The 21,388-nt window shown below is 44.0% G+C and overlaps 1 protein-coding gene across 6 annotated transcripts in view; it reads right to left on the minus strand.

Annotated features, from left to right (window-relative positions):
* The window catches only part of LOC137379576 (fatty acyl-CoA reductase 1-like), a 220,300-nt gene that overhangs the window by 51,017 nt on the left and 147,895 nt on the right, over nt 1-21,388 (minus strand). For all 6 annotated transcript variants that reach the window (XM_068050606.1, XM_068050601.1, XM_068050602.1 and 3 more), the window contains one exon: nt 200-377. In XM_068050606.1, coding sequence (XP_067906707.1) covers nt 200-377 — 178 coding nt within the window. The remainder of the gene's footprint in view (nt 1-199; nt 378-21,388) is intronic.

Here is a 21,388-nt window from a genome sequence, read left to right on the forward strand (position 1 = left end):
CTTGAGTACAGCAGAAGCATTACTCTCATGCATTTTAATGTATCTCTCTTCTTACTTCCACTCAATTAAATGGACCCCTCCTCTTGTGTCCAAACTGTGAAACCACAATTAAGATTTATAAATAACATTTGTACTAAGCCACATAGAGCTAAAAAAGCAGCAACAGGATAATAAAATGCATTGCATTAAAATGACTTACTGGGAATGGCTCCTGCCAACTTGCTCCAACAATAGAAGGCCTGATAATGGCAATATTCAAATCCTCGCTCTCTTGCTGGACCACATACTCTGCAAGTGCCTTTGTATAGGTGTACGTGTTTGGCCGGTCTCCTATCAATTTGGGGGTGATATCTTGGATCATACTTTCATCCATCCACCTGGAAAAAAGCAAAAGACTCATTAAACAAGTCATCATGAGAAATTGCCATGGAAAATTTAAGGTAACAGGATTCCTGAATATGGTTGGCCACCACAGACAACTGGCGAGTTAAATATGAGAGGAGAGGTAGAGGACTGAACAAGGCATTTGCTGATTTTTTCCCCTGTTGGTGATGGCGCTGGCACTTGCAAAAGTAAGACCTTAAAAGGAAGGAACATTTTAAAGTATGACACTGAGACGTGAGAGAGATAACCTCTTAAGGAAGGTCTAAAACAGTGAATATAAAATTATGTGTAGTTAGGAGCATTTTACCAGTGCTCCTTTTTAACTTTCACAGATAGAATACAAAGTAAATCATTGGATGGATTTCAGACAAGCAAAGACATTGAGATTATAACAAAGTTCAAATGTCCTTCTGAACTCAGAGGATTAAATAGCTAAACTTATAGTGGCTTATGACTTTACATCACAAGTGAACCTGTATGCTCAACAGGACCAGCAAAATTGCAAGTGAGATACAACTTTTATTAAAAAAAGGAATTCTAATCTAACTTAAAATGTAAGTCATGAATTAAAAGTCTTACTTGTTTATTCTTAGTTAAATATTTGGGGAGAATGATGATATTGTGTTAACAGCAGAGGAACGGCCAACTGCAGATCAGAGTGTAGTGTGTGACACACTGTGGGTTTCTCATGCTGAGCAGGTTCAGACTCATATGGGAAGTTCCACCATCATCTCACAAACCTAAGCCCAAACATAATTGCAATAATGTCCCATTATGTGATCTGTACCTCAACAACTACCTTAATGCTTTATGGGGAAGATCAGTTTGAATGGGCTACTTCTCCAGCAAGCTTCCTGGCCTTAACACAAACAGAATTTCTGCCCTCATATACTATGTTCATTTGCAAAAAAAATCTCCTTAGAAGGTTTAATCTTGCAAAAGTCTTCAGGGGCTAAATTGGATCGTCTTTAAAATTGGGCGCATGGATCACAATACGCGATTAACCCATGCCTGTTCAAAGTGATACAGGCAGCACGCAGACTTCGTGGCTAATTCTAATGATAGTGACATGCAGCCAGCACTGAACACACTGTTGAGTGGCTGCATGCATCAGCAGGGGCCCAGATTCGTGAGAGGTTAGAACCACTTAAAGCAAGCCTGCACAACTTAAAGCAATGCTACACCTCTTAAAGGCAAGGTGCATTCTGGCTGGCGCAGGGGCTGCAAGTGGTGAAAGAGGAGTTGAAGACCAGGAAGAAGCTATAAAAATGGCACAACAGTCCAGACAGCATGCTCCAAAGGTTCTCAGATGCTGCATGGGAGGCCATGGTGCAGTAAGTGCACAGGAGGAGAAGAGATCCTCTTGCCTCAGGGAGCCAGGAGACCCTCCATGTGGGTGCTGAGTAGATAGTGGGAGCAGGTAGCCATTGCCATCAATGCCAGAAGTCCAGTCCTGAGGACCTGGATGTAAAGGCCTGCTCAGGGCGGGAAAAAGAACCCAACCCGATCCGACCTTGCCAGTGTCCGTCCAATTTCGCCCTGAGCCCGACCCGACCCAAGCCTGATCCGACTCGACCCGACCATCCCTTTACTTACCTTCCAATTGGGAAGCTCCACGAAGCTGCAGCGCATGCGCGATGACATCATAGTGATGTCACTCGCTCACTGCATAGACTCAGTTTCGTCCCGGACTCCCAGCTTAGCCAAGGTTTTTATTTTTAATACTTACCGAGTATGTCCGGCCCAGCCCGACCTGACCCGAGCCTGAAAGCCAGACCCGACCCGAACCCGACACATCATCAGGTCCCATCGGGTTCGGGTCAGGTAGCAGGCCTTTACCTGGATGCAGTGCCGAAAGAAGTTTAACGACCTTACACGAGTGGTCAAGCTCAAGGCGAATCTGACACTTGCAGCCACCAGCTTAGATACTGGTACTGTGCATACTTTAGAGCAGGGTTGTCCAACCTTTTCATGTGGGGAGGGGGAACATTACAATTTTTGTCTTACATGGTGGGCCGGTAAGACAATTTCAGAAAGATAAAGGCATTAAAATTTTTCTTACTATTAATCAAAACAGCAACAAATGTATATTTTTGTGAAGAAGATTTAAACGAGAAGATTAATTTATTGACTTACTTTCTCTTCACTACGTTGGACACTGATTTAGTGAGATATCTGGCATTTTTTTTGCTTGCACTAGTAGTCACTGTTTGCCCGCACACTTGTAGCAATGCAGAGTATTCCCGATAGATGTCATTCTGTCAGGAGTGATCTTGATCTGCCTCTGCTCCATCTCTCCTTCTCTCTCTCTGCCCACCTCTCTTCCTCTGCCCTCCTCTCTGTCCCCCTCTCTTCTTCTCTCTCTCTGTCCCCCTCTCTCTGTCTGTCCCCCTTTTGCGCTCTGTCAGTCCCACTTTCTCTCTCTCTCCCACTTACTCTCTCTCTCTGACAGTTGCAGACAGCAGGAACACTCAGCAGATAATTGATCAGTTTTAAAAAAATCTCGTCAGTTTCACAGCTGACAGCTGCTGACATCGGGAACAGCCGGTTCCCAACTTTGGGCAGATTCAGGGTCTTCCGGTGGGCTTTTAAAAACCCCTGAATCTGTCCAAAGTTGGGAAATGGCTGCTCCCGATGTCAGCAACTGTCAGCTGTGAAACGAATTTGTGATTTTTTTTTTAAAGCTGGTCTGCAAGGAGATGGCAATGGGAAATTGCTCATATCCAGTCACAGATTCCCTGGTGAGGATGAGGGACAGCCCGGGTGCAGTACACATCCGCAGTCCGGATGGAAACCTTCAGTGGGCCGGAACCTGGCCCGCGGGCAGTATGTTGGACAACTCTGCTTTAGAGGGTAGCTCAGATGCAGGATCTGCACGTCGTCAGTCACATGGTATGAGTGGCCTGCAGCCAGGCCAGGATGAAAGAACAGTGCATATACCAACTCACTGGAGGGTAAAGTCACACACGAGCTCTGTTGCAAAGGACTCAGATGAGGACCTCAAAAGGGCAGTGTACAGAAATAGACTGATGGGCATGCACACAGAAATGCTTGGTGCATTGGCAGGCCTGTCCTGCTGTGACTGTCAAGGAGCATGAAAGGGTCCAGCTCCAACTTGGCATGGGGCTTTGCGAAGAGTGCGGACCGCATCCTTTCCAGCCTGAAGTTGGTAGACAACTCCATGGCAGCACTAGCAGACCCAGTCATAATGCAACGTCTGATGGTGGATGTCTCAGCTTCCATTGCAGCACAAGCAGATGCCACCCAACATCTTAGTGATGCAGTGAAAGCTTAGACTGAGGTCATAAAGTCTCAGTTTACTGCCATGCAGGCTCAGACTGCTGCTATCGCGGCTGCGGATACCAGTGCTCAAAGGGACTTTCAGGGTCACAGCAGTCCATAGATTTGTCTTTCAACAGATTACTAGGATAGCTGGAGCTCCATCTAGGGGAGTGGCAGTGGCTCTGTGGAGCATGAGCCTGCTACCTCTCTCAAGATAACAGTGTTCATCCTCCCACCACTGACATTCTGCCAGACTGCTGGCACCCATGCCAAGGTGGTGTAGTCCAAAGCTGCTCATTCTAAGCCCAGAGCTGCTCAAGGGCATCCTGCAAGGTCATTTGCAGTCTCCCTCAGTGAAAGCCAGCAGTCTTCCACCAGCCTTACTGCAGCCCTGGCATAGCACTGCATAGAAGCACTAGACCAGGCAAAGGCAATGCAGACAGGCACGAAGAGAATGCACAACTGCGATTAGTTGAGTTTGAATGGATTATGCTGGATAAAGTTGTTATGGAATGGTTGTCTCAGGAACGTGACCAAGAGGAATTTGTGATGGCCCATAATAAAGGGATGGTAAGGTGGGGGACATAAGACAGTGTACATCTCCAGTTGCATTCAGAGGAACCTGAGTCACATTAGGCATTCACAAATAGCCCATCTGGAATGTGAATGTGCCAGCTGCCTCCTCCCTTCCTGCTCCTCTTGAAGTGGTCGCCGAATCCATGGTGCCCAGGTTGTGGAGAATGCAGCAGATCACTACAAATCAGGACCCCACCACTCTGGCAAGTACTGCAAGTGGGGGTGGAGGCTGTAGAACCATTGTTTCAGCAACCAAATCATCTGCGAAATGATATTTCTTGTGGCAGCATGCCTCTCATTATATGCGTGATGGCCACATGTGGGTTGCAGAGAAGTCATCAGCCAGGTATAGAGTGGATAGTCCTTGTCGCCCAGCAGCCACCCTCTGGTTTGACGTGGTGGGTGAAAGATTGCTGGATTGGCAGACTGGCGGAGGATGCATGCATCATGACTGTTATGACTGTTGCCAGGATAGTGGACATTCACCAGCATGATGTGCTGACTGTGGTTCCACACATGATTAACACGTGGGAATATGATATTATTGCTATCACAGAGACATGGTTGAGGGAAGGGCAGGGCTAGCAGCTCAATATTCCAGGGTATAGAATCTTCAGGTTAGACGGTCGGGGATGTAAAAGAGGAGGTGGCATTGCACTATTGATCAAGGAGTCAATTACTGCAGGAAGGAGGGATGATATCTTCGAAGGTTCGTCAAATGAGGCCATATGGGTAACACTTAAAACAAAAAGGAGGCAATCACTTGGCTGGAAGTGTACTACAGGCCTCCAAACAGTCAGGGAGAGACAGAGGAGCAGATATGTAGACAAATCTCAGCAAGGTGTAAAAATAATAGGGTAATAATATTAGGGGATTTCAACTTCCCCAATATTAACTGGGATAGTCTTAAGGCAAAAGGCTTAAAGGGGGTGGAATTCTTCAAGTACATCCAGGAGAGCTTTTTGAGCCAGTACATAGAAAGTCCTACAAGAGAAGGGGCGGTACTGGACCTAATCTTAGGGAGTGAAACCAGACAAGCGGTAAAAGTGTCAGTGGGGGAGCATTTCGGGGATAGTGACCATAACTCTAAGATTTAAGGTAGTTATGGAAAAGGACAAAGATGGACCAGAAATAAAGGTGGAAGGCCAATTTCAATATGATAAAACAGGATCTGGCCAAAATGGAATGGAAGCAGCTACTTGTAGAAAAGTCTACATCAGACCAGTGGGAGTCATTCAAAAAGGAAATAGTGAGAGTTCAGGGCCAACATGTTCCCATAAAGATGAAGGGTAGGACCAATAAGTTCAGGGAACCCTGGATGACAAGAGATATAGAGGATGGATAAGGAAAAAAAAGGAGGCTTATGACAAATTCAGAGGGCTGAAAACAGCGGAGGCCCTAGAGGAGTATAAAAAGTGTAGGGGGTACTTAAAAAAGTAATTAGGAGAACAAAGAGGGGGCACGTAAAAACACTGGCGGGCAAGATAAAGGATAATCCCAAAGCGTTTTATAAGTATATTACGGGCAAGAGGATAACCAGGGAAAGAGTAAGGCCCATGAGGGACAAAGTGGCAAACTGTGTGTGGAGTCAGAGGATGTAGGTGAGGTTTTAAATGATTACTTTTCATCTGTGTTCACACTATGGAGAAGGACGATGTCGGTATAGAGATCAGGGAGGGGGATTGTGATATACTTGAACAAATTAGCATTGAAAGGGGAGGTATTAACGGTTTTAGCGGGCTTAAAAGTAGATAAATCCCCAGGCCCAGATGAGATGTATCCCAGGCTGCTATGTGAGGCAAGGGAGGAGATTGCAGGGGCTCTAACACAAAATTTCAAATCCTCTCTGGTCACAGAAGAGGTGCCAGAGGACAGGAAGACAGCGAATGTGGTATCATTATTCAAGAAGGATAGTAGAGATAAACCAGGTAATTGCAGGCCAGTGAGTCTAACATCTGTGGTAGGGAAACTATTGGAAAAAATTCTGAGGGGCAGGATTAATCTCCACTTGGAGAGACAGGGATTAATCAAGGATAGTCAGCATGGTTTTGTCAGGGGGAGAGCATGTCTAACAAATTTGATTGAATTTTTCGAAGAGGTGATTAGGTGTGTAGATGAGGGTAAAGCAGTTAATGTAGTCTACATGGACTTCAGTCAGGCTTTTGATAAGGTCCCGCATGGGAGATTGGTCAAGAAGGTAAGAGCCCATGGGATCCAGGGCAACTTGGATCCAAAATTGGCTTAGCAGCAGGAGGCAGAGGGTAATGGTCGAGGGTTGCTTTTGCAATTGGAAGCCTGTGACCAGTGGTGTACCGCAGGGATCGGTGCTGGGACCATTGCTGTTTGGAGTGGACATTAATGACTTAGACGAGAATATAGGAGGTATGATCAGTAAATTCGCAGATGACATGAAAATTGGTGGTGTCGTAAATAGTGAGGAGGAAAGCCTTAGATTACAGGATGAAATAGATAGGCTGGTAAAATGGGCAGAGCAGTGGCAAATGGAATTTAATCCTGAGAAGTGTGAGGTGATGCATTTTGGAAGGACTAACAAGGCAAGGGAATATACAATAGACGGTAGGACCCTAGGAAGTACGGAGGGTCAGAGGGACATTGGTGTACTTGTCCATAGATCACTGAAGGCAGCAGCACAGGTAAATAAGGTGGTTAGGAAGGCATATAGGCTACCTCCTTTATTAGCCGAGGCACAGAATATAAGAGCAGGGAGGTTACGATGGAGCTGTATAAAAAGCTAGTTAGGCCACAGCTGGAGTACTGTGTACAGTTCTGGGCACCACACTATAGGAAGGATGTGATTACACTGGAGAGGGTGCAGAGGAGATTCACCAGGATGTTGCCTAGGCTGGAGCACTTCAGCTATGAAGGCTGGATAGGCTAGGGTTGTTTTCCTTAGAGCAGAGAAGACTGATGGGGACCTGATTGAGGTATACAAATTTATGAGGGGCATTGATAGGATAGATAGGAAGAAACTTTTTCCCTTCGCGGAGGAGTCAAAAACCAGGGTGCGTAGATTTAAGGTAAGGGGCAGGAAGTTTAGAGGCGATTTGAGGAAAAAAAATTTCACCCAGAGGGTGGTTGGAATCTGGAACACTGCCTGAAGAGGTGGTAGAGGCAGGAACCCTCACAACTTTTAAGTAGTATTTAGTTGACCACTTGAAATGCCATAGCATACGAGGCTACGGGCCAAGTGTTGGAAGATGGGATTAGAATAGATAGGTGCTGGATGGCCGGCGTGGACATGGTGGGCCGAAGGGCCTGTTTCTGTGCTATATAACTCTATGACTATGACCATCTGCACATTGCACGAGTAGTAACCTTTGTGGTTGCGATACATCTCAGCATTGAGCTATGGCGTTTGAAGCCACCACTGTGCAGTTGATGGCATCATGCACCATGGGGAAGCCCACTATCTTGGTAAAGTCAAACGAGCACTTTGCCTGCTTCTTTCTTTTCAGAGAGAACACAATGACCTCCCCTCTCCTAGCCTCTGTCACATCTGTGATGCAGCAAAAGACAGTGAACTGGAGATGTCCGATATGTCGCCTGTTCCAGCCTGGAAGGATCCAGACGTTCAGAAAACCAGGGCCATGTTCACCTTCACAGCCATTGGCAGTGCCATCCTCACTCTGCTTTGAGGCTCCAGTTCTGGTTCCAAGAGGCAGCTGAGTTCTGTGAGCACCTCCTTCATGAATTACATACGACGAACACGCTGCTTCTGGATACAGTGGAGGTAAGAAAAGTGCTCCCAGAAGGTGAATAAGATTTCCTGCTGATAGCCCTTCTCCTCCCTCTGTGAGCAGTCTGTCTTTTCATTGCTGCCTCTGCATCATCTCCCTCTCATGCTGCAGCCCACTGGGATCTGTTACCTTCGCCCCATTCTGGGAGCAAGTCATATGCTCAGAGCCCTTACTGGAGCCAGCAATACCTTCCCATGTGCAGCACCACTTCCTGCAGACTTCACTAATGAGAACCAAAACACCCAGCGCTCCCACAAGCTCGAACAGAGCCAGTAGAAAGTAAGTAACAACTAAACTGCAAGTTGATGATGACCCCTTTAAATAGGACTGGTGGGGTGGGGGAGCATGTGTGTTTAAGAGACGCTGTTAACTAGAGCAGCGAGGCCCAGAACGACAGCACTGGCATCAATCCAGCGTTAGATGCTGACTCATGTCATGATCTGCCTACTCTGCATACTTCTAGCGCACAATTGTAATGCCCACACTAACTATAAAGATGGTGCTCGGCGTGGGCTGTGCTGGAACTGCGCGGAAGCGACACAGACACTAATTTAGTACTAAACTGGCACCAGCACTACGGAGCCAAATTTTAGACCTTAATGTTCAAATTAAAATGCTAATTCATCATTTCAGTGTTTACATTTTCTCCTGCTGTAACAGCAAATGTTATATTCCAATATATTAACTCTTCGAAGACTGGTAATGAAATGGATGATCCTCTAAACTATTCCTGTAAATATAAAAATGACTGGCATTCATTCGCCATCTCCCCCGACCCTTTTACAGAGTAAATATTGGAACAGACATTGGGAAATGAAGGTTATAGTCTCTTCTTATGTGATTCATTAACATAAAAGAGCAATTGTCCTGACAATTCATTTTTTCTGAGAGATTGGAGGATGCCCAAAAATATCGTGTTCTTTCCTTTTTTTTATTTGTTTCATGGGATATGGGCATTGCTGGCTAGGCCAGTATTTGTTGCCCATCCCTAATTGCCATTGAGAAGATGGTGAGCTGTCTTCTTGAACCGCTGCAGCCCATCTGGTGTAAGTACACTCACAGTGCTGTTAGGGAGGGAGTTTCAGAATTTTGATCCAGCAACAGTGAAGGAACGCCGATATATTTCCAACCCAGATGGTGTGTGGCTTGCAGGGGAACTTGCAGGTGGTGGTGGTTCCATCCGTCTGCTGTCCTTATCCTTCTAGGTGGAAGAGGTTGCAGGTTTGGAAGGTGCTGTTGAAAGAGGTGTGGTGCGTTGTTGCAGTGCATCTTGTAGATGGTACACACTGCTGCCACTGTGCATCGGTGGTGGAGGGAGTGAATGTTTAAGGTTGTGGATGGGGTGCCAATCAAATGGGCTGCTTTGGCCTGGATGGCGTCGAGCTTCCTGAGTGTTATTGGAGCTGCACTCAACCAGGCAAGTGGAGAGTATTCCATCACACTCCTGACTTGTGCCTTGCAGATGGTGGACAGGCATTGGGGAGACAGGAGGTGAGTTACTCGCCATAGAATTCCCAGTTTCTGACTTGCTGTTGGAGCCACAGTATCAGTTTCTGGTCAATGGTAACCCCCAGAATGTTGATAGTGGAGGATTCAGCAATGGAAATGTTGTTAAATGTCAAGGGGAGATGGTTAATTTCTCTCTTGTTGGAGATAGTCATTGCCTAACACTTGTGTGGCATGAATGTTACTTGCCACTTATCAGCCCAAGCCTGAATGTTGTCCAGGTCTTTCTGCATATGGACATGGACTGCTTCAGTATCTGAAGAGCTGCGAATGGTACTGAACATCGTGCATTCATCAGCGAACATCCGCATTTCTGACATTATAATGGAGGGAAGATCATTGATGAGCAGCTGAAGATGGTTGGGCCGAGGACACTACCCGAGGAACTCCTGCAGCAATGTCCTGGGGCTGAGATAATTGGCCTCCAACAACCACAACCATCTTCCTTTGTGCTAGGTATGACTCCAACCAGTGGAGAGTTTCTCCCCCTGATTCCCATTGACTTTTGGCTAGGGTTCCTTGATGCCACTCTTGGTCAAATGCTGCCTTGATGTCAATGGCAATCACTCTCACCTCACCTTTTGAGTTCAGCTCGTTTGTCCATGTTTGGACCAAGGCTGTAATGAGGTCAGGAGCCGAGTGGCCCTGGTGGAACCCAAACCAAGCATCAGTGAGCTAGTTCTTGCTGTTTAAGTGGTGCTTGACAGCACTGTCGCCGTCCTTCACTTTGCTGATGACCAAGAGTAGACTGATGGGGTGGTGACTGGCTGGATTGGATTTGTTTTGCTTTTTGTGGACAGGACGTGTCTGAGCAACTTTCCACATTGTTGGGTCGATACCAGTGTTGTAGCTGTACTAGAACAGCTTGGCTAGGGGCCAAGTTTTGCAGCACAAGCTCTCAGTACTAAAGCCGGGATGTTATCAGAACCCATAGCCTTTGCAGTGTCCAGTGCCTTTGGCCATTTCTTTATATCACATGGAGTGAGTTGAATTGGCTGAAGACTGGTATCTGTGATGCTGGGGACCTCAGGAGGAGACCAAGATGGATCATCCACTCGGCACTTCAGGCTGAAGATTGTTGAAATGCTTCAACCTCTTCTTTTGACAGATGTGCTGGGCTCCCCCATCATTAAGGACGGGGATATTTGAGGAGCCTCTTCCTCCAGTTAGTTGTTTAATTGTGCACCAACATTCAAGACTGGAATGGGCAGTACTGCAGAGCTTATATCTGATCCATTGGTTGTGAAATTGTTTAGCTCTATTGCACTCCGCTTCCATTTGGCATGCAAGTAGTCCTGTGTTGTAACTTCACCAGGTTGATGCTTCATTTTTAGCTATGCCTGGTGCTGCTCCTGGTATGCTCTCCAGCAGTCTTCATTGCATTAGTGTGATCCCTTGGCTTAATGGTAATGATACAGTGAGGGATATGCCAGGTCATGAAGTTACAGATTGTGGTTGAATACAATTCTACTGCTGCTGATGGTCTAGAGCGCCTCATGGATGCCCAGTTTTGCATTGCTAGATCTGTTCTGAATCTATCCCATTTAGCACGGTGGTACTGCCGCATAACACGATGGAGGGTATCCTCAGTATGAAGACGGGACGTCATTTTCACAAGGATTGTGCAGTGGTCACTCCTACCAATACTGTTGTGGACAGATGCATCTGCAACAGGTAGATTGGTGAGTTCAAGGCCTAGTAGGTTTTTCCCTCTTGTTGGCTCCTTCACCATTTACTGCAGGTCTAGTCTGGCAGAAATGTCTATCAGGACTCGGCCAGCTTGGCCCGTAGTGGTGCTACCGAGCCACTCTTGGTGATGGACATTGAAATTCCCCCACCCAGAGTACATTCTGTGCCTTTGCCACCCTCAGTGCATCTTCCTAGTGGTGTTCAACATGGAACAGTACTGATTCATTAGCTGAGGGAGTGCGGTAGGTGGTAATCAGCAGGAGATTTTCTTGCCCATGTTTGACATGATGCTATGAGACTTCATGGCGTCCGCAGTCAGTGTTGAGGACACCCAGGGCAACTCCCTCCCAACCGTATACTGCTGTGCTGCCACCTCTGGAGAGTCTGTCCTGCTGGTGGGGCAGGACATATTCAGGAATGGTGATGGTTGTGGCTGGGACATTGTCTGCAAGATATGTTTCCATAAGTATGGCAATGTCGGGCTGTTGCTTAACTAATCTGTGGGACAGCTCTCCCAATTTTAGCACAAGTCCCCAAACATTAGTAAAGAGGACTTTGCAGGGTCAACGGGGTGACCATACAGGCCCACCATTTTTCTAATGCTGTTTATGGACTCTTGGTTAACTCTTAGGTGCGGACCTGCAGATTCCTAGAAGGAAACTTTGCAGCTGCAGTTATGGTTGTATTTATGTCTAATTTGTCCAATTAGTAAATTACATATATGCATATTTAACTGTCTCAGCTGCTAATTACTAATCTTCCAGCTGTCACGCAAATCTGGTTTTTGAAAGATCATACAATCAAATAAAAGTACAACTTTTCACCATGGTAAAGTGCAGCTCTATTGCTGGCCATTGAAAACCTAGGCAGTTCCTTTCAAACTTACATGTCATGTGGTATCCCAGTAAATTTGTAAGATCCTCTGGAAGCCAGAATAGCCGCACTGAAATTATTAATTGAACTAGAGTTAAATAATTTTTATTCCAGTTGGTTATTAAGAATGTAGTTCATGAAAATTGATTTATCTGGCTTATTTAAAATATTCAATTGTATAAGTGTTTGATATCAATATTTGATAGCATAAAGTAATTACAACAGTTACACTTTAAAAAGAGAGCACCTCATTTGGGAATATTTCCAAGCAGTAAATTTACTATCAGTAGAATTCCATTTCCTTCAGGAAAACCATCAGATGATGAGTGGGAAACAGCGAGAGTGGAGCCGGGGCACCAAGAGACCGGGAGACAGAGCGAGGGTTCAGTCAGCAAGCCGGCTTACCTTCCGGCAGCAGTCCAGGCACTCCGGAGTTTTGAAAAAAAAGTCAACAGTGACATCACAGGAAAGCTGCAAGGTGATTGGTTGGTGAGTAGCAGCTGTTAGGGAATAACTCTAAATAGCTGGTTTCGTAACTAAAGTAAAGAGAAAGGTCTACAGTTCTTAATATAGTAGGTAGTGTTTTTATTTGGGAGGGGAATCAAGGTACCTAGTGTAAATCTAATTTTTGGATAATTTAAGGGAGTAAAAACAGAGTGAAAAATAAAGAGTGTCATCACAGGAAAACCGTAAGTTCATTGGCTGGTAAATAACTGCTAATTTGAATTATCTATTCTAAGTTGATTTCAAATTAAAGGTGAATAGGAGAAATATTTTACAGATTAAAAACTAAAGACCAGTCGGAAATTTAAAAAAACAAATTAAAATCTAATTAAATAAAATAGAGATGCAGGGCCAGGCGATGTGTTGTACCTGCATGATCTGGGAGCTGGTGGACCCCATTGTGGTTCCTGATGAACACATCTGTAGCCAGTGTTGGCTGCTCGAGGAACTCCGGCTCAGAGTTGATGAGCTGAAGTCTGAGCTTCCAACACTGCAACATATTAGGGAGGGGGAGAGTTACCTGGACACTGTGTTTCAGGAGGCAGTCATACCCCTTAGATTAACTACCGTGAATTTGGACAGTGGTCAGGGACAGGAGGGTGTGACTATGAGTGAGGCAGGTAGAGGGATCCAGGAGGTAGTGCTGCAGGAGTCTCAGCCATTGTCCTTGTCCAACAGGTTTGAGATTCTTGCTCCCTGTGTGGACGAGAGCAGAGACTGTAGGGAGGATGAGCAAACTGACCACAGCACCGTGGTACAGGGAGCCGTTCAAGTGGGGGGACAAAAGAGAAATGTAGTCGTAATTGGGGATAGTATAGTTAGGGGCAAAGACACTATTTTCTGTGGTCAGGATCAAGAGTCCTGAGGCTCTGTTGCCTACCTGGTGCCAGGTTCAGGATATCTCATCTGGGCTGCAGAGGAACTTGGAGTGGGAGGGGAAAGATCCAGTTGTCGTGGTCCACGTTGGTACCAACGATATAGGTAGAGCGAGGTTAGAGGTTCTGCTGAGGGAATATGAGCATCTAGGGGCTAAATTAAAAAGCAGAACCAAAAAGGTAATAATCTCCAGATTGCTACCTGAGCCACGAGCAAATTGGCAAAGGGTCAATAAGATTAAAGAGGTAAATGTGCGGCTCAAAGATTGATGTGGGAGAAATGGGTTCGAATTCGTGGGACATTGGCACCAGTACTGGGGAAGGAGGGGGCTGTTCCGATGGGACGGGCTCCACCTGAATCATGCTGGGACCTGAGTCCTGGTGAATCGTATAACTAGGGCTGTAGATAGGGCTTTAAACTAAATAGTGGGGGGGAGGGTTCAGTTACATGGAAAAACAGGAAGTTAAAGGAGAAGGTAGGAGTGCAGATTAGCGGTGAGGCTGATTGTTACCAAACTGCAAGAACTATACTGGTTAAACCAGGAGAAATAATAAACAGGCAAATAAAGCATCAGTGCTGAGGGACAGGTTAGGGGGTATAGCCCAAATAAGAGTTCTATATACAAATGCACGGAGTGTAAGGAATAAACTAGATGAGCTGCAGGCGCAAATTCAAATGGAAGATTATGATGTGGTGGCCATTGCGGAGACGTGGCTGCAGGATGGTCGGGACTGGGAACTAAATATATCTGGTTATAAAGTTTACAGGAAGGACAGCGAAAATGGCAGAGGGGGTGGAGTAGCCTTACTGATTAGAAATAATATCACCTCATTGGTGAGGGAGGATATAATGAGGGGAAAGCATCCAGTGGAGACCTTATGGGCGGAATTGAGGAACAGAATAAGATCTAAAACTGTAATGGGTATTGTGTAAAGACCCCCTGGTAGCAGTTCTAAGGTGTTACATTGTATAAATGCACAAATTAGGCAAGAGCGTAACAAAGGCAGAATAGTGTTAATGGGGGATTTTAACTTACACATAGATTGGGAGAGGCAGGCTAGCAGCTGTCAGAAAGATAAGTGAATTTCTGGAATGTGTCCGGGATAGTTTCCTACAGCAATGTGTCCTAGATGTAACAAGGGGACAGGCAATATTAGATTTAGTTATGAGTAATGAGCCAAATTTAATTAGTAGCCTAATTGTGCGTGAACATTTATCAAATAGTGATCACAACATAATCGAATTCAAGGTAGCGTTTGAAAGTGAAAAGCACAAATCAGCTACTAGAATTTTAGACTTGGGTAAGGTTGGCTTTACCGGGATGAGACCGAGACCGAGACCGTCCATGGTAAACTGGGTAGATCTATTAATGGGTCAAATGACTGAAGATCAGTGGAGAATATTTAAAGAAACATTTAACAAAATACAGAGCGAGGAAATACCCCTGAGAGGAAAAAGCTCCACTTCACAGAAAAAACAGCCATGGGCAACTAAAGAGATTAGGGATAGCATAAAACAAAAAGAAATGGCTTACAAAAATACAAAACGCAGCACAGATCCGGCCGAATGGGAACGATACCAAGACCAGCAAAGGGTCAAAAAGCAGCTTTAAGAGCTATTAAAAGATATTATGAAAGGAAACTTGCAAGGGACATCAAAATCAATAAGAAGAAATTTTACAGTTACATACGTGGTCAAGAGCAATGTCGGCCCACTAAAAGCTGAAACTGGAGATATTGTCATTGATAATGGGGAAATGGCAGACATGTTGAACAATTACTTTGCCTCAGTATTTACAGTTGAAAAGGAGGATAACTTGCCGGAAGTCCCGAAAAAATTAATAGCCGATAGGGGACAGGGACTTAATACAATTAACGTAAGTAAATCATTAGTAACAAGGAAATTAATGGAACTAAAGAGTGAGAAATCCCCAGGACCTGAAGGTTTCCATCCGAGGGTGTTAAAGGAAGTAGGCGAGCACATTGTAGATGCCCTAACTATAGTCTTTCAGAGTTCCCTAGATTCAGGAGTGGTCCCTCTGGATTGGAAAGTTGCACATGTCACTCCACTTTTTAAGAAGGGTGAAAGGGGGAACGAAGGAAATTACAGAGCAGTTAGCCTGACATCTGTGGTGGGCAAGTTGCTGGAGTCGATAATCAAGGATAGGGTGACTGAACACCTAGGAAAATTTCAGTTAATCAGGGACAGCCAGCATGGATTCATGATGGGAAGGTCATGCCTGACATATCTCATTGAATTTTTTTAAGAGGTGACTAAGGTAGTGGACAGGGGAGTGACCATGGATGTTATCTATATGGACTTCTAGAAGGCATTTGATAAAGTCCCACATAAGAGACTGTTAACTAAGGTAGAAGCCCATGGAGTTGAGGGCAAATTATTGACATGGTTAGAAAGTTGGTTGAGGGGTAGGCGACAGAGAGTGGGGATAATGGGTAAGTACTCCGATTGGCAGGATGTAACTATTGGTGTCACGCAGGGATCTCTGTTGGGGCCTCAATTATTCACATTATTCATTAACAACTTGGATGATGGCACAGTAAGTCATATGTCCAAATTTGCTGATGATACAAAGTTAGGCGGCATTGTAGACAGTCTAGATGATAGCATAAAATTGCAAAGAGATATTGACAGACTAGGTGAGTGGGCAAAACTGTGGCAGATGGATTTCAATGCGGGCAAGTGTGAGGTTATCCATTTTGGACCAAAAAAGGATAGAGCAGGGTACTTTCTAAATGGTAAGAGGTTAAGTACAGTGGACGTCCAAAGAGACTTGGGGGTTCAGGTGCATAGATCTTTAAAATGCCACGAGCAAGTGCAGAAAATAATCAAAAAAGCTAATGGAATGCTAGCCATTATATCCAGAGGATTGGAGTATAAAGACACAGAGGTTATGTTGCAGCTGTACAAAACCCTGGTTAGATACCCACTTGGAGTACTGTGAGCAGTTCTGGGCACCACACCTTAGGAAGGAAATATTGGCCTTGGAGGGAATACAATGTTTGTTTACAAGAATGATACCTGGACTACAGGGGTTAAGTTACAAGGAGATATTACACAAATTAGGCCTGTTTTCGCTAGAATTTAGAAGGTTAAGTGGTGATCTGATTGAAGTCTTCAAGATATTAACAGGAAATGACAGGTTAGGTAAAGATAAACTATTTCACCTGGTTGGAGATTCTAAAACTGGGGGACATAATCTACAAATTAGGACCAGACCGTTCAGGAGAGATGTTAAGAAGCACTTCTTCACGCAAAGGGTGGTAAAGGTTTGGAACTCGTTCCCACAAACAGCAGTTGAAGTTAGAACAGTTGTTAATTTTAAATCTGAGATAGATTTTTGTTCATCAAAGATATTAAGGGATATGGGCCAAAGGCGGGTATATGGAATTAGGCTGCGGATCAGCCACGATCTCATTGAATGGCGGGACAGGCTCGAGGGGCTGAATGGCCTACTCCTGTTCCTATCTTCCTATGTTCCTAAATGTAACCATTGTAGAGTACTGCCAGTGGCTGTCAAAGTCAGTGTTACCCTGAATACATATGCAATAAGACCGTTTTACAGGAGCTCTGTCGCTATCTGCAATATCATTCAGTTTGTTGCTACACATGTATCAAATAGGTCACTCATGCATTCATTCAGTACAACCAGCAACCATGACAACATGAGGGGAAAACAGTGTTCTGTTATCAACTGCACCCATGTTGCCATTCAAACTCTTATGCCCAACTCTGTGCCATACACAACACAGAAGAGGTCTTTTAATCTCACTGAGGGGCCAATTTTCCATTCTAGCACATAACAGGCAAGACAATGTCAGTGGCAGCGCCAAGTGATTTTAGAGGGCAGACATTATTTAAATACAGGAAGTGAGCTGCTAGTTCTTATCGCACCTTTTAAATGAAGCTTGCCATGGTGGGTGTGGGGGTGGGGGGAAATGGGGAGGAGGGGTTGCAGGAAATCTGCAAGACTAGCTGGTTGTCATGGCACTGCAGCTTTAAAGGGGAGTGGTAGAAGTGTCAGGAGTGGAATGGAACAGCAGTTTTCAGCAGTGTGGAAATTTTTGGAGGTCCCACAGAAACAAGGAGATGAAATAATTGAAATCTTTAAGGCTGAAAATACACAATAAATTACAAAAAAGAAGAGTGCAAGACCTGCCTGCAGCTTCCCCTGATTGTTACCAAAAATCACGTTTAATACCATTGAAAATAGCCACTTCCTGAGCTGCACCATACATGGTTTGTGTGTGGGTGGAGGAAGTAGTTAAGGCTGAGACAAAAATGGCTTTAGGAGTCATGTCAATGCTTGTTGATCCTACTTACAGACACCTACTTGTTTCTCATAGCAATGTTGGCTACCTAAATCAAGCTCTGCCTGAAAATCAGAATGGATGGTCTTCCAGTGATAAGTTGGTGTTTCTACCTCAATTTTCAATCACAGATGGCAAAGTAGCGAAATGAAAATCAGCCCATTCTGAAACCACCAACACAGAATCATGCAGGTCAGCATCTGCTCCCCTAGAAAGCCCCACAACGTTTTCATTTAAAGGCAAGTTAATTATTTAAAAGAGTGGAAGTTTTCTCCTGGGAGACAATGCTATCCAATGCAGCCACAACTCTTGATACACATATATTTGCAATGGACAGAAGCAAAGCATAAGTACAAAGAAGCTTATGCAGTAATCAGAATGATCAACCTTACCACTGATATTTTGAAACAATGCTCATGTCTGGATTCATTTGGGGGCAGCTATACAGGACAATCCCCACTTAGGTTTCTAAAATAATTCTCATCTGTAATGTGCTCCATAATTTCAACCTGACAGGGAACCTCAGCATGCAGCCTGATGACTAGGATTAGCACCATTGCAGAGTAAGGTGAGAAGACAAATAAGGAATTGGCAGTCGTCACAGCAACACAGCAGAGGAAACTGGTTCTTGAGGTATTAATTCCAGATACTACATTTCTTAAGGGAAAACCACAGTAGTCAAGTAGCTGTGGCTAAATCACCTCGTTATACTTTCAGTTTCAGTTCCTCAAAAATCTTCTATTACAATCTGGGTTCCTGCTATATTTGAAGAGATTTTGAGGCCTCGGCAGAAATAGGGCAGTAATGCTTTGGAAATGGAGGGGAATGACTTACTGCCCTGTTCCTGCCAATGGCATGGCCATCCCTATCTTCCCCAGCTCCTACTCTGGGTGACCAGAGTGCCTGACTGAGTCAAACAGCAGGCATTTAATATGTAGATCGGGAACATATGGCATCCATAGGACTTCGATTACCATTTTAGGACAGAACTAGGTAAAGTATGTGGTGTGCATCCTCTGCCCAATACAGGAGCCCAGCAGGCTTCTCTGGGTTCCACAAAAACAACCTAAGCTACTGCCTCCACCTCAACATACCTTCTTTCAACTGGGACACTAATATTATCATGGGCTGGAGCTGAGAGGTTGGCAGGGGTGTTTGCTTTCTGTTCGCTAGCCTTATAATAACATCCGGCCCTCAAAATGGACTGGGCCTCCCACTGGGGCAGCAGGCAGCCAAAGGGTACTCTGTCGAGGGGTGCTCTACTAGCCAGCCACCCAAACACCATTCAGGGGCAAAATCTACCCCAATATTGTAACTAATAAATAAAATTGAGTACATTGTTCAAGACACATGGAGTGCATTTATAGCCCCTATTAGATAATGTATGAATGCTAACAGCTCAAGTTTGCACCATGCTTTGTTTCAGCTATTTGATATCTAACTAACCATCCTTACATGTATGAAAGAAGTGCGCTTGCTGCTGACAAGGTTTTCCAGACAGTCTTCTTGGATTCTGTGACCCCAGACTTTAGATTGTATATTACAAGGGCTCTGAAAGTGGGTTAGCCATTTCCAGGACTGTAGTGGTTGGCAGGTGTCAAATGCTCTTAGCATCCTCCTCCCATACTGGGGGAAAAGGCATCTCCAGGGAGGGGAAGGGGCCAGAAAAATAAATTATGTCTGTCCTTCCCTGTAACTACCTGCTTTGTTATCAGCTGTGCTTTACCTGACCTCTTCACTCCAATGTTGAATTTCTATCACAATTTGGCCAAATAAGTACCTGTCTTTTCATTCTCAATGCAGTTCAAACATGATTCACAGAATTAGTGTTTTTCTTTTTCCATTAGCTGGTTGGTTGTGTGGTAAATATAGCCCACATTTTAGCCAACAGATTGAAAACAGCAAAGCTACACGTAAATCAGCAGGTTTCATATATAATAATCACTGTCAGCCTCTGAATATTGTACTAACAGCAATTTCCAAGCTTATGAGTCATAAGTTGCTTGCAATAAAAAAAAATATTTGCTTCATGTGACCCATACCATCTCTAGCTCATAATTTCCATAGACTTTAAAGAAAGATTCCAGTGGTTGTATGGTGACATTGTTCAAAAAAAGGAAAAAGACTTGCACTTATATAGCGCTTTTCATGACCATCAGACATCTCAAAACCCTTTCAAGTCAATGAAGTACCTTTGAAATGTAGTCACTGTTGTAATATAGGAAGTTATAAGTATAGATCTAGATTCAAATGCTCTCAGGAAATCTTTCAGCATACACCAATTTTCTTTCAGATTAGGCTCGCATTTCTCCATGGGACATGATACCTGTGCTTCTGAAGATTTTGGGGGAGGGGATGATTAGTATTTATTTTAAAAACAGCAATAATTCCATGGCATAGACTTAGAAAAGAGAAACCAAATTAAAAGAGCTGGTATATTTTGAAGGATTCCCTAAGCCCATTTGAAAGGGGCAGGCTCATTAATTACTCCTGCTTTACATATTTGCTTTTTATTCTACAGCATCTGAGATAACAGTAATGTAAAAAATGTTGGTTACTTCAAAATTACAGTTAAGAACCTTGATAAAGATTTGTTTCTTAGAAACAGAGTTGGGTTGAGAATGGTACTGTCTGCATATCTGTCTACTGATTACACCTCTATGATGAGGGAAATTAAACTAAATACAACCCAAAAAGCATTACACAACTTCCGTCTAAATAATGCAATGTTTGAGTTCTATTTAACTTCTCTTTAAGAAGTAAGAGTAAAACCTTCAACGCTGCTGCTTCTGAGATGTTTGAAATTGATCCCAAAAACTGAAATATATTTAAGATCAAGAAAATACTCTTATCAGCTCTTAACTTTGCATTAAAAATGGTTTCAGCTGCATATTAGTACAAAATGTGCGCTGTAGGAGTTTTAAGACTGCTGGAACTGAAAGATATAGTCTCACATCAATTTAGTTCATAACAATTGCAGTTTAACCACAATTGGTATGAAGTAAACTTTTTTTTTAAACATGTAAATGTTCCGAGATCAATGGTTGGATCATTTTGAATGAGTTTGAATGCTGGTTAGCACAGCACTGCATATATGTGTTTAGATGGAAACACAGAACATTGTTTTCCTTAACTAAAAAAGGATGTAGATTTGGCAGTATGATTTAAGTTTTCTGACTGCACATCACTTTAATCAAGATCAATTAACAGTAAAATTGCATTCAAACAAAAGCATAAAAACAAAAAATGCCAAAGGAAAAATGAACTTAATAATAAGTACATTCAAGCGAAAACCTATCTGATTGATTGATTGTTGTTTTGTTTGAAGGTTTTTGTGATGGAAACTTTCCAACTCAGCCTCATTTCACAGGCGTCACACAGACTTTGGCATGGTCCTGCATCTCATTCCTCTTGAATTTTGTAATTGACCTCATTTGACGTTTCTCTAATTTCTGGGCAATGGTTCAGAAGATCAGATAAGCAGCTTATCTATGTTAGAAACTGCCTGCTCGCCATTTGTTTTTAACTGCAGACAAATGCTTATGAATCTGAAAATCTCAGTTACTCTGTTTAATAATTTGAAGAAACGGCCTATTTACAAGAAGATTTATA

The sequence above is a fragment of the Heterodontus francisci genome, chromosome 18 (assembly GCF_036365525.1).
Source record: "Heterodontus francisci isolate sHetFra1 chromosome 18, sHetFra1.hap1, whole genome shotgun sequence".
NCBI classification, from domain to species: Eukaryota; Metazoa; Chordata; class Chondrichthyes; order Heterodontiformes; family Heterodontidae; genus Heterodontus; species Heterodontus francisci.